We start from the raw sequence: 13,416 nt of genomic DNA, 5'->3' as shown, positions 1-13,416 counted from the left end.
GTCAGGAAATATGCTCTAGATGTTACACAGAAAAAACCTGCAAAAATCAGCACTAGGTAAGTGCCAAAACACACCAAACACTGTCTGGTTGCTAAAATGTGCAACACACATCAAAACATAAAGACATGTACAACAATAGCAACAAAAACAGGCACAACACATGAAAAGTGTGCAAAGACAAACAAAAGTATGCACTAGATCTTTGCTCAAAAATGTCTAAAGGTGCTGGACATTAAAAATGCTAAAACAATATGCAAAGTAACCACAAAAGCATGTGGTAGCAGGATGGGAAAAAAAAAGCCAATCCCACTAAAACACATTAGAAACAACATGGCAACAGAAAACAACACTGCAGCAATGCCTGAGAAACAAAAACCGTTCAGAAAATAAGGTGCAAAAACCTGGGGGGTGGGGGCAGAAAAGCACATGGGAAATTGAAATTCATGCCAAAAGATGCCAAACACACTGGACACTCAAAATACCACCACAGTAATGCCAAATATGCCAGAACAAGGCTGGAGGAACCCAAACTCACACAAAAAAAATATGCAAAAGCCAGACCAGAAACCTTGCTGAGAAAAGAGTACATGTTAGATTTATCCAAAATAAGGCCAAACAGGCTGAACACTAAACAGCACATAAGATGCACAGAAAAAAAACCATAAACACAGGCTGAATGTTAATTAATAAAAAGAAAAAAAGAAAGAAAAAAAAAAAAAGAAAAAACATCCAACCACCCACCACATCAAACCAACTTGTAAACACCAGCAAAAGGCCTTAACCCAAAAGTCTGCCCAAAACCACCTTTGGAACTGAAAACCTAGCCAAAATACACTTTGGGAAAAAAAAAAAAACCATGTGGTAGACTCATGCAAAAAAAATGCCAAACACACGTCCAAAGATAAAAAATCCATTAAAATGCCCAATAATTGCACACAGCAAATTTATGTATGTATGTATGTATGTATAGCCAAACTTCGCCAATGCAGATTTGGGAAGGGCTCTCCCCACATGGGTGTGCCCTTCCAGCCTGCGCAGTGGATGTTTTAGGTGAGGCACAGTGTGAGCAGAACTGGCCCCACCGTTTAACTCCTGAGGTCCATCTGCCACGGCTGAGTGAGCTTGGACAGTGACAGTGAAGTCCTCGGGACTGTCACAGCACCCGGTACTAACCGGGGCTGACCCTGCTGAGCATCCGAGATGTGACGGGATGGGATGGCAGGGAGGCATTGAACTGTCAGGGGATAGTCCCCACTGAGACTCGAACTCACGACCTTGTGGTCCAGAGTCCGGAGTGCTCACCATTACACCACGGGACCGCCCCCACACAGCAAATACATGTTAGAAAAACATTAAATACATCGGACACACAAAAAAATTCCACTGCATAATTTAAAACACACTGAAAAATTATACAGAATATGTACAGTGAAAAAAACCACCAAAGAAATCCTGAACAGAAATAACATAATAGCCATGCTTCAGGAACTAAAAACACTCTAAATCCACACCGGAAACGTTGCCAAAAAGTCCAACAAAAACACCTTAGAAACCAAAAAGCCTCACAAAGCCACACCAAAAAGATCACGTGGTAGATTCATGCCAACAAAACACAACACATATTGGATACTTAAAATCTGTTAAGAATCCAAATAATTCTATGTGATAGATGCACACAAAGGAAATGCAAACAAAAGTTGGACACCAAAAAAAACCCAAACCAAACAAACAAAAAACCCAAACCAAACAAACACCCCACAACAACAAACTGAAAAGCACCACTAAACCCATTCTGCAGAGTTAAAACTACCTCAGAAATGCTCACAAAGCACACAGTAGATGTATGCCAAAAAAAAGTCAAACAAGCTGGACTTGTTAAAAAATGCTGAAAATAGCTTAAAAACCTGCAGTACATGCACAGATAAAAAACTACACCTAAGAAATGCTGGATAAAAATAAGCAAAAAAACCCAAAACCACCCATAAAAACACTGCAGCAATGCATTAAGAACCAAAAACCATGGCAAAAAAAGTACAAAATTTGCACCCAAAACCTTGAAAAAGAAGAGAATTCATGGTAAATGTTTGCCAAAAACCCCACAGAACATGCCAGATGCACAAAACTATGCAAAAAGGAAAAAAAAAGCCAAAAGCAAAGCCCACGCCCCACAACCACCACAGGCTAGGTGCTCAAAAAAAACCAAAATAGACTAAAACAACTTAGAAGTGCCATGGAAATACCACAGTAACCTCAAAAGCATTTTAGAAAACAAAAAGCTCATCCAAAACCAAACCAAATGCACATGATAGATGCATGTAAAAAATGACAGTTACCAGACACCTTAAATAAAAAACATACAAACAAACAAAGAAAACAACAGAAAAACCAAACAACTTTACAAGGATTGGGAAAAAGGCTGGAAAGCAGGTGGTAGCTGCACACCAGTAAGCATGAAACCCATTCCAGACAGTTACCAACACCTTAGAAAGACCCACAGAGCATGTAGTCGAAAAAGAGCAAAAGAGATGCCAAACATGCTGAATACATTAAAAAGAATGTTGAAAAACATTTAAAAATCCAATGGGTGTCTTGTGACATATGTACACAAAAAAACCCCAGCACCAGTTTCTGCTGAATACACACTAAAAGAAGTTTATTTTATAAACACAACACCACTACAAAGTGTGGCAAGGTGGAATTCTATATGAAGTCACACCATCTCACTGAAAGTCCACCTATAGCTCATTCACGAGGACATATACACGAGGATTAAGTTAAGACTTGTAAGATCTAATTCCTTTATGTCACCTGTTTCTCCTGTAGAGTCACAATCCACAGGTTGTTTTGGTGAAATATTTAACTGGTACATGTATGCATGTATGGCCAAACTTCATGAACGCAGATTTGGGAAGGGCTCTCCCCACATGGGTGTGCCCTTCCAGCCTGCACAGTGGATTTTTTAGGTGAGGCACAGCGTGCACAGAACTGGCCCCACTGTTTAAGTCCTGAGGTCCATCTGCCACAGCCGAGCGAGCTTGGACAGTGACAGTGAAGTCCTCGGGACTGTCACAGCACCCGGTACTGACCGGGGCTGACCCTGCTGAGCATCCGAGATGTGACGGGATGGGATGGCAGGGAGGCATTGAATTGCCAGGGGACGGTCCCACTGAGACTCAAACTCAGGACCTTGGGATTCAGGGTCCGGAGCGCTCTCCTTTACACCACGGGATCGCCCAACTGGTATATGTAGAACAGATCTTAAAAGCCAATCCAGATAAAACTGACAATCGCCATCCAATTCCTAAAATAAATATTCTTTTCTGTAAGAACCACTTGATACTTCGCTATAACTCATCACTACAAGTCAGACAGCTCATACATGAAAAACACTCAGTTCTTCCTGTGCTGCTCACAAAGCTAATACAGGCTTTATGCTCCTAAAAACAGGGATGTAGCTCACAAAGATACAGAATATATACATCAACAAGTACCTCAGCTACTATGTCTAACATGGAGGCAAGGACATAAGTATCCCTGTTAAAAAAAAAAAAAGTATCAAGTTATGATACCAGCACACCTGCAAGTAAGTTGGGTAGCAAAAGCAAATGGAAAACTTTCCATTCAGCTGCAAAACGAGATGTATTTACAGATACTGAGTTATCAAAGAATTTCAGCAGGTCAGGAAGAAATAATGCTTACCAAATACTATTGCTTTGGCAAAAGGTGGAAAGAGCTCTGTATGTCTGCATAGGTTTTTATGGATTTGCCACAGATCTTTGTGCAGTTTCTTAAAGTCACTGTATCTCTTCCAAACGACTATCTGAAGCAGAGAAAGGGGAGAGAAGCATTAGTGAGGTTCATTGTTCACATTGCATCACACCACAAATACATCTGTTCAATCACATCAGAGCACTAACTTCAGCAAATTTGTTTAACAAAAATATACAATCTGAACCTCCAACTGTAACAAGCATAAAAAAATGCTCATTATCTGTCTCCAACACCCATTTTAGCAAAAACACTACAGTGTTCAGAAAACATATTAAGTAAAAGCTGAAAGAAACGAGAGAGCAAAGGCAGCACTGCTTCAGTCACACTGAGACCCAGAGCTACACAGGGAACTAGTAAGAAAGGAAAATTGCTGACTAGCAGTGTTGTACTATCCTACATTCAACAGCCTGCTGTGCTTGGCGCAGCTGCAGATGTGGGGGAAAGACACAACAAAAGAGGAAATGAGCGAAAAGAAATCAACACTAGTAAGGGATTCTTAAGGACAGTACCTTAAGCACCCAGGACTACAAACAGTTCATAAGCTGTGCATGTTAAATGTTAATCATATGCAAATGCAAGCCCCCATTTTAAACTGCTTGTTAGTAATAATGCTGATCAAAAAAGAGTATGTTCCTTTTGTAATCTGGACAAAATCTCCAGCTTTAGGAATGTAAAGATGGCATTGGTTCATTATAGCAGCTTTTCCTGATCTATCCTTTCCAGAAAGAAGTAGCTATCTCCCAGTCAAGTATCTACCTTATATTTTTTCCATCCCATTTTTCCTATTCTTTCCATTCAAAGAAGGAGGAGAAGCCAACAGAAAAACCAAGCCATGGAAAGCACTAAACAATAAAACTTATGCTTGACTGCTAACAGGTTTGCTATCGGGACGAGAAGAAAACTAAAAAAAATATTTTATATCCTGACCTCATTTTTGGTCAGACTCACTAAGCCATCATAATAAACCTCAACACTAATGTAAAGTGATTAAAGTAGAACAGAAGGGAGGAAAAAAAGAGTGAGATCACAATGTATTCAGCAGTTGACTTCACTGTTACATCAGTCAAATATCTCAATTAACTTCATACAACTAACCACAATTTAAAATATTCCAAATACTTCTGAATGATTTAACAAGTTGCCTTCTCAGGAGCAATCATAACTGAAAAAGTACTTCTTTCAAACAAACCAGATTTACAGCCAAGTAAAAGGTTTAGATTTAGAGCATTTTTGTTCTTTTGTTGGAGTTTTTGGAGGGGGTTTGTTTGAGGTTTATTTTTAAACGCTAAGATCAGAGGCCTTCTAAGTTTCAGCAGATGCAAGTCCCACCTACAGAACAATGCAGATTTGAGGCAAAAGGACTATTAACAGAGGCTGTGTAAAGCATTAGTATGGCAACACTCTACCCACCTTATCAGTTCAGCAATACTGAAACCAGCAGTCATGATTCAGACCCACTTACTGACACACATTTTCAGGACTTAATTACAACTGGTATTTGGTGAAATTCAACAAACAATGGAGGAATCTCAAGAAGGCCAGCTAGCCATTTTGCTGTCAGAAAGAATAATTTTCCAGTGCCGTACTATTTAAACCAGTATCTCGCAAGTAAATGATAAGCACTCCTTGAGTAGTGTTCATAGAGAAAATAAAATTGCTTAAGATGCTGAATTCTTTAAACATTAAAAAACTGCACTGTCAATACTTGGGAGACAATGTAAAAAGTTGGCAGAAAATAAAAGCATGAGAATCCACTCCACTAAAAAAGCATCATTTTTCATTGCCGCAAGCAATTACTTAAGAGCCAGGAGGAAAAAAAATATCCAGAAGTAACTTGCATAGCAAAAGCTGTCAAGGTCATTCTAAAACCTTTCACAAGCACATGGAAAACATGCCTGTGCACACATGTGATTCAGTAAAGTTAGCAGTTCTCACTCTAACATACTCAGCAGCAATTAGATTTTGTGGAAGGACACACTGTACTTTGAGGGCCAACGAAGCACAGCAAGTATATGATAAAACATATGTTAGACTTGTAACGCAATAAGGTGCTTGTCATGGCTCGAGCCAGTAGATCTCTATTAACTCATGCAACTCATCTGTTCCACAATGAACAAGCCTTTCTCCTCCCTGAATAAAAAGGGGAAAAAACCACAAGACTACCCCAGCTGCAATTGCCTTTCACGCCACGTTGCCACCATCAGTCCCCAGAAACAAAGAAATTAAAGTTAAGTCCACTAGCCTTTCTGTATCTAATAATTCCTCCACAGAAACCCCCACATTCATTTCTTTCATCCTTTTGAGAAAGAAGCCCTTACAAGGCTATCTTCCTTCCTGTCCCAACAACAAAAGCAGGGATTATATTGAATTGCAATTGGCTGCAGTGGGAGAGATGCTGCAGGAAAGGCTTGTATCCCAAAGGACAGTTAACAGAGGTGATGGAAAACTGGCAAATAGAAATGAGGTCACAGCACACAGACTTATGTGCAGTTGTACATACGGAATGTATGTATTATCATCATAGCAGTGACATTAAGAGATTTCTGAATGAGGAGGCAGACACAGCTAAGTGTTCCTACACGGGTGTGGGAAGGGGGTTGCATGGCACAGAGCCTAAAGCAATGCAGTGGTTGTCTATTAAATTTATAATTCTGGAAAACTGACATAAATTTATTTTCAGTGGAAGCAGGTTAGAAGCATATACTTTTTCTTTTGAATGCTGTCCACTATTCTATTTTCATCATAAGATTTTTATCAAAAGCTCCCAACATATGGGCATTTCTGACTAAAATCACCCTTACAGCAACTACCATCTAGGATATTCCATTTAATAACTAAGTATTTTCACATGCTTGCTTATAACAAAATCATCCCACACCTACCATGCTGTCATAAGAAAAATCATTAAATTGGTATAATAAAGGATAGGAAAGGGCAATCATCAACAAGTTGATGGCATATTTATGTCCTGTTACTGTCTAGTGTGCAACTCTGCATGGCTCACCTACAGCCACAGATCAAAACAACTGAAAGATATGGTTTTGCTACTGTGTCAAAACTACTTAACATACATTCATGCAACACTCTAGCTGAAAGACACTTACAATACATTTTTCTGATGAATGGGCTCATCAACAGCTGCTATAAAGTGTTTTTCCTCACAAATGAAGGTTTAAGTAAAGGCAGAATGTGCTCATGGATAGGTTCAATTCAGGAGTGTTCCTGGAAAAGGTGATCAAGCTACAAACTACAGTAATGCAGTTCTAAAACTAGATCCATGATTAACTCTGATTCTGATAGGTTATTTTATTCTCCTAGAGAATAAAAAAATGCAAAAAGCAGAAATGCTCATGCTTGTCTGATTCTCAAGATTTCAAAGATGGATGCAATAAAGGGCTGTTAGATGTATTAGCCAATTCTCACCTCTGCTAAGCCACTAATCAGTAACTCATGTCTGACCACACAGAGATGCAATGAATTCATTTATGAGCTCTTCTTTCATCAACTGTGCAGGTTCTCCTCAACTGTAGTAAGAGACTGCACCAGAAATTGAACATATGCATAAGTTATACAACGTCTGAAAAGCCCTAAGGTTGTGGTTTTGAAGGAAGATTATGTATATAGTGTATTAGTATCCATGTCAAGTCATTTATCCAGATTAAAATAAAGAGGGGAAAAAAGGATTCTTATCTTTTAAAAAATCTACAATGCACACACATGTGACATATTTTTTGTATCAATAAATGGCTTTTGTGACCAACTTTTCAGGTATTTAAGAGGCACAAGAAACAGCAGATTCTTATTCATCGACTTTTCACAAGAGGCAAAGAGTAAGCAATATTAAAGTTTTATCAAAGCATATCACGAGAAAATACTAAAGGAGCCTCAGAGAGACAGTCATAATATATATGACTTGCAGTCTAATCTCTCTCAACTACTCCTATGCTCCTTCATTTTCCTTCTTCACTAATAGACAGTAATGGCGTAGGCTTTTCAGTGAAGTATTGGTTAAAGAGGAAAAGAGAACCTACAGCTGAGACCTAAGACTTGAATTGTGGACTCATCTCTAATTTTACCAGTAGGAGTTAAGTAACCATCAATTTGCCAATTCCAGCCCTGAAAAAAGAGCTTGCAAAGTTATCAAAGCAGTTTTGTCATCAAAAGACACTTTAGTCCCTAAGACTTTGTTTCAAGTCACGATTCATCACTGAGGGATGAAATGCAACATGTTACACCGGCTACTGTTTTCAACTATGAAAGCTAAAGACAAACGGAAACATACGCAAACTGTTTGCTCAATTACAATGACAAAACACACAGAAACTGCTAAATTACATCAAAGATGCCTCAAGAGGCATAGTGTAATACATAAAGACATTTGCACAAGTTTAAACTGTTACCTCCTGGACATCCTCTGGATTTTTTCTTGAAACAATCTGAAAAACAAAGCAAAACAAAACATATAAGCACATGGATTTTTCAGTTTAGTATTTGTTGCTGGAGAGAAAAATCTGGGAAAAGGCAAACAGTTGCATGTTCCTGTGCACTCAGAAAAGTTTTCATTTAGTTTTAGAGAAGTATAATACCCAAATACAACACGGTGATATATTTTAGCAGCAGAGTCAGTCATGATCACAAATAAAGACGTACAGTCTAAGCAAAATGGCACAGAAGGCATCTCTCAAAACAAAGCTAGGTAGAGCACATCCCCCATCATCTTTCCGGTCTCCTCCTATTAATTCATAGTTGGGCCACATTACTCACAATAAGCAGAGCTCATTAAGGTTATTTGGTTTAATATAAGCTGCACACAACCTCACTGTGAATGTGAGGATTTGCATTTACTAAGACAGTATTTCCACTTTACTTACAACTATTAATGAGCACACACAGACGTCTGACTTTACCCCTGCGTATTTGTTTCTCCTTAAACACTCTTTGCCTAATTAATTATAAACGACTTTGTCCAGGGGAAAATTGCAGCAAAAGTGAGGCTTGGCTGCACACCATAAAGATGCCTGTATTTTGCCAGGATTTTTCTTTCTTTAAATAAATGTAGATGGCAAAAGCCTTTGTAATGCAAGTTTTATACTGGTCTTATAAACAGCAGTAAGAGCATATCCACACAAACACACAAGCCAAATAGAGACATCTTTAATTCATAACTGCAATTACGTTATGCAAGTCAGTATCCTTCATTATAAGAGCCAAAGCTGTTTAACAAAATAATTAGTCTATTGTTAGCTAAAGCAAAGTAAGACATTCTCAATCCAACTGGGACTATCCTCACAGTGGCACACCCCAGAATAATTGATGTTGTGAACAGGTGATGCATGTAGGCAGAGACTCCCCCCAGAGACTCCCACTCCATCCCGCTGTACCGCGAGCACCGTCCAGCTGTTGCTTTGAGATGGAAGCCACCAAATCTACATTTTCCTCTTGATAAGTGACAATAACATACCCTTATTTCCCATAAACTAGTTTTCTTCCTCCCTTCCCTTTTTCAAGAATCTTTGCCAAAGCCTCCCAGACTTCATACCAACAGTTTACTACACAGCCCAGCCACTGTCATCTTTCACACATTTTGGAGGACAAGACAGAAAAGAGAAGTGTTACCTTCTCTAGCCATCTTCCAAAAGACCTGAAACATTTTCCTTCACAAGTCTAAGTTCTTTCTCTCACCTTCCCCATCACAGTCCTCTTCTTCCAGTGTAGTCTATCATTTGATAAAACTTTCCTCAACTTTTCCTCACTCTTGAGTAATCTAACATTTGTCAACTTTACCAAATTTTAACCTTGGTGGCGGTTGCTCTTTCATTGACTACCAGGCAGTTTATAAGTATAATTGGTGAAATATTTCTAACCTTCTTTTCTAATCGCTGGTGTACTTGATGTAAGGAGCCAGTAGAGCTGGGGGATGAAAAAGCACAGGCATGGCTGCACATCACAGAAGAACACCAAAGGGCAGACACCAACTGCTTTGCAGTTCACCTTTAGTTAAAGCCTTGCAACAGTTTTGGCAGCAAGGTAAGTTACCAGATGGGCAGAAGGAGGCCCAGAGAGATGAGTAATTACCCAGTCAGTTAGTAAGAATCTGGAAAAAAACCCAGAGGCGCCTGTTTCACACTTGTTCTAATGTTACATTGCATTCTATATCTACCAGCCATGCCAAATTTAAGTCAGTATGTAATAATTTATGTGTTGTCCTACTTTGTTCTTCATATCCTTTCCTGAAGGTCAGTCTTAGAAGAGGTCTGCCCCTTTCATCCAACCTATAATCAACCTAGAGACTTGGCAAAGATGACCCAAGCCCCCAAATTTTCTGTGTACTTTTTTAATCCTTCCACAAGGATCAATGCAGTCAGTTCCTCCCATAAATCCTTAATGCAAGCAACTTTAACCTATTTTTAAAAATATCATTAGGATACACACAAATGAGCTAAGCAATGCATAATTACTGCATTAGGCTCAGAAAACAGAGATCCTACAAGGATCCTCACCATCAAGCAAAGTATTTCAGATTATCCCATTCCTCATCTGACCTGCACATATCCAACACAACTCATCAGAATTTTAATTATCATTAAAAATGCACTCTTCCAAATTAGCTGAATTTTTATTAGTGGCCTATATTTTCAGGTATCATTAAAGAACACTCTTCATATTGTAATTTGCTAATATCTCTTTCTGTTCCTTAGCCTTAGAAAATGGATATTAAAAAGTCAATACTCACATAACCTTGTCAGCATTTACAATTATTCCATAGTTTACAAGTAAATAAAGTATATGTTCTCTGCTATACAAACAAAACCTTCAAGAAAAAACTGCAGTAAACATAGACCCCCTTAGCACTCAGAAGAGATTGCATGGGTAGTTATTCCTTGGGTCAGACATTTAGGACACGCTAAACAAACATTTTCTCATCCATGATTATTTACCTATCATTACATTGAAATAGAAACTTCCTTTGCCTTATGTACCACATTAAGTAACCACAAAACTCCACTAACACATCCTGACTACGCTAGAGCTCAACCAGAATGATATTCAACACAATGGGAAGATCCACCTCACTTTTTTCCTGGGAGTCTCCCAAGTTGCTGAGAATCAGATCAGCAAATACAGCTGGAGTGCTGTGATACCAGCCACGGAACCAGATCACTGTGGGAACAGTAGGGAGAAACAGGAGGAAAGAAAAAGAGTGGGTACCTGATATATACATTGAATTACTTTTAAATCATTTTACTCTGCATCTGACTCCCCAAATCCTCACTTGAAGTACTATGTAACAGATTACCAGATAAAGCACTACCAAAACAGAAGTTATTTATACTTCTGCATTTGTGAATTTAAACCATCTTTTGCTGCATAAAAGCAAAATATTTTTTCACTTCGAGCATTTTAACAATAGTGAAGAACTAATGATCTCTGGTTAGCTCAGTTTCATTTGGACAGCTCACAGACTGATCAGTTCCTTGCTCTTTACTAAATCATGTGCAGTCAGTGCACCTCCAGATTCCACACTGCCTCACTTGGAAAAGTACAAGAGCATCCACAACTTCTGGGATGAGAAGAGAGAATGACATCCCTGACTAGTTAGCCACAACTTGGTTTTGAACAATTCTACAGACACCTAAATACCACTGAGAATTTTAACTGGCTTTAGCCAATAAGAACAAAGCCACCAGAGCAAAATAAGCAGAAATATTGGCTTGTCACTATCAGTCCCTGTTGCACTGACACGTTTTAACACACACACAGACTTAGCCTATCATGAGCTACTATATAAAGATGTGATGGCACTGTTTTCCTTCTTGCCTCTATGTCAGAAAAGGCTTTCTAAATTAAAACATTGCAGAGGAAAATGTGAGGTTTTTTTCTCTCTAACAAATACTGAGTTTTATTGGACCAAAAAGAACTGTTTAAAGATGTCCCATATTCTTGTCTGGTGAACATGGATATATATATTTGACTAAAAAAAATTTTTAAGTATTTTTAATTTCACAAATCATACACACCAATCACAGTCAAACAACCTGAGCACTAGAACACATATACACATACAGAATGCTGTATACTTTGAATTAAGGGAAGGATGCATAAAAACATATGTTGCTTTTACAAGCAGGTTGTCTGTGGGTGCAGTAACTACAGGATCACATGTCATTTAAATAAACTCTATGATGCTCTCTGATACTCTCAATATATCCCACCACAGAACAGAAGCACAGAAATGACTGGGTTGGAAAAGACCTTCGAGATCATCAAGTCCAACCCTTGGGCCAACTCCAGTCCATTTACTAGATCATGGCACTCAGCGCCACATCCAATCTCAGTTTAAAAACCTCCAGGGATGGTGAATCCACCACCTCTCTGGGCAGGCCATTCCAATGCCTGATTACTCTCTCTGCAAAGAATTTTTTTCTGATCTCCAACTTAAATTTCCCCTGGCAGAGCTTGAGCCTGTGCCCCCTTGTCCTATTGCTGAGTGCCTGGGAGAAGAGACCAACCCCCAGCTGGCTAGAACTTCCCTTCAGGTAGTTCCAGACAGTGATGAGGTCATCTCTGAGCCTCCTCTTCTCCAGGCTAAACAACCTCAGCTCCCTCAGCCTCTCCCCACAGGACTTGTGCTCCAGTCCCTTCACCAGCCTTGTTGCTCTTCTCTGGACCCACTCCAGCACCTCAAGATCTTTCCTGAACTGAGGGGCCCCAAACTGAACACAATACTCAACTGTGAGCTGAATTCCCACTCCTCTTCTGCTTATCTCCACATATTTACTTCATCTCCTCCCTGTTCTTTGGCTTAAATAGGAAAGTGAAGGAGGACAGAAAGCAAGGCATTTCCCTAGGGGAAGAGACAGAGCTTTCAACAAAGCTAGCACCACACCAACTCTCTCAATACCCAGCTATCTGCAGCAGCTTTCCCTCTCCTCTCCTAGACCCTTCTGGTTCACCCAGACCTTCCTGCTCAGAGGGGTGGGCGCTCCCAGGCAGGCAGAGCCTGGATGTGCATCCCGGGCAGCGCCGCCGCCGTGGGCGTGCTGAGCGCACGGACCGCTCCCTGCTCCCGGCAGGAAGGCTGGGCAATCCCACTGCGACCGAGCCAAGGGATTTGGGGCACAAGAAGAGGGGCGGAAAAAGAAGGAGCTGGTTGTTTTTAAGCTAGTCTCGCACACCGTGCAACAGGGAGCAAGAAAATCAAGAGTTAATTGCAGGGCGCGTCTGAAGCCATTACAACGTTATGAGAAGCCACAACTTTGCAGGAGGCGACAGAGGCTCGGGAGGGGCCGCCACGTCCCACCTTCCCTCCCTGCCACCCGCGTCCCTGACAGCAGCTCCCACGTCGCGACCAGGCGTGTCAGGATCCCGCACCGGCACCGCAGCCACGGGGCTATCCCGACACGGGCAGGCCGGGCCCGGGCAGCTGCGGCGGCGGGCGAGGGGCCGGCGGCGGCGGCGGCTCTGACTCACCCGCGCCGTGACCTTGTAGACGGTGTGCCCGCGGGGGTGGCGCCGCGGCTCCGTCACCGTGTAGAAGCGGGCCAGGTCCCCGCCGCGCTCCCGCGAGCTCAGCATCCTCCCGCCGCTGCCCCGCAGGGCCCGGCCCAGGCGGAAGCGGCGCCGGGAACGCCCCGCCCCGCCCGG

General features: G+C 40.9%; 1 protein-coding gene across 2 annotated transcripts in view; it reads right to left on the bottom strand.

The window, feature by feature from the left end:
• RPS6KC1 (ribosomal protein S6 kinase C1) overlaps window positions 1-13,411 on the bottom strand; it is an 89,215-nt gene extending 75,804 nt beyond the window's left edge. Inside the window, exons 1-3 of one of the 2 annotated variants that reach the window (XM_071578367.1) lie at window positions 13,243-13,411; window positions 8,172-8,207; window positions 3,700-3,820 (exon numbers count right to left, since the gene is read on the bottom strand). In XM_071578367.1, coding sequence (XP_071434468.1) covers window positions 3,700-3,820; window positions 8,172-8,207; window positions 13,243-13,347 — 262 coding nt within the window. In that variant the 5' untranslated portion in view covers window positions 13,348-13,411. The remainder of the gene's footprint in view (window positions 1-3,699; window positions 3,821-8,171; window positions 8,208-13,242) is intronic. The other variant, XM_071578356.1, reaches the window with a different exon arrangement.
• Window positions 13,412-13,416: the final 5 nt, after the last annotated feature.

This window comes from Pithys albifrons, chromosome 2, assembly GCF_047495875.1.
Source record: "Pithys albifrons albifrons isolate INPA30051 chromosome 2, PitAlb_v1, whole genome shotgun sequence".
Classification (NCBI taxonomy): Eukaryota; Metazoa; Chordata; class Aves; order Passeriformes; family Thamnophilidae; genus Pithys; species Pithys albifrons.
The sequence above is the reverse complement of the archived record's forward strand: the minus strand, read 5'-3'. Positions and strand labels throughout refer to the sequence as shown.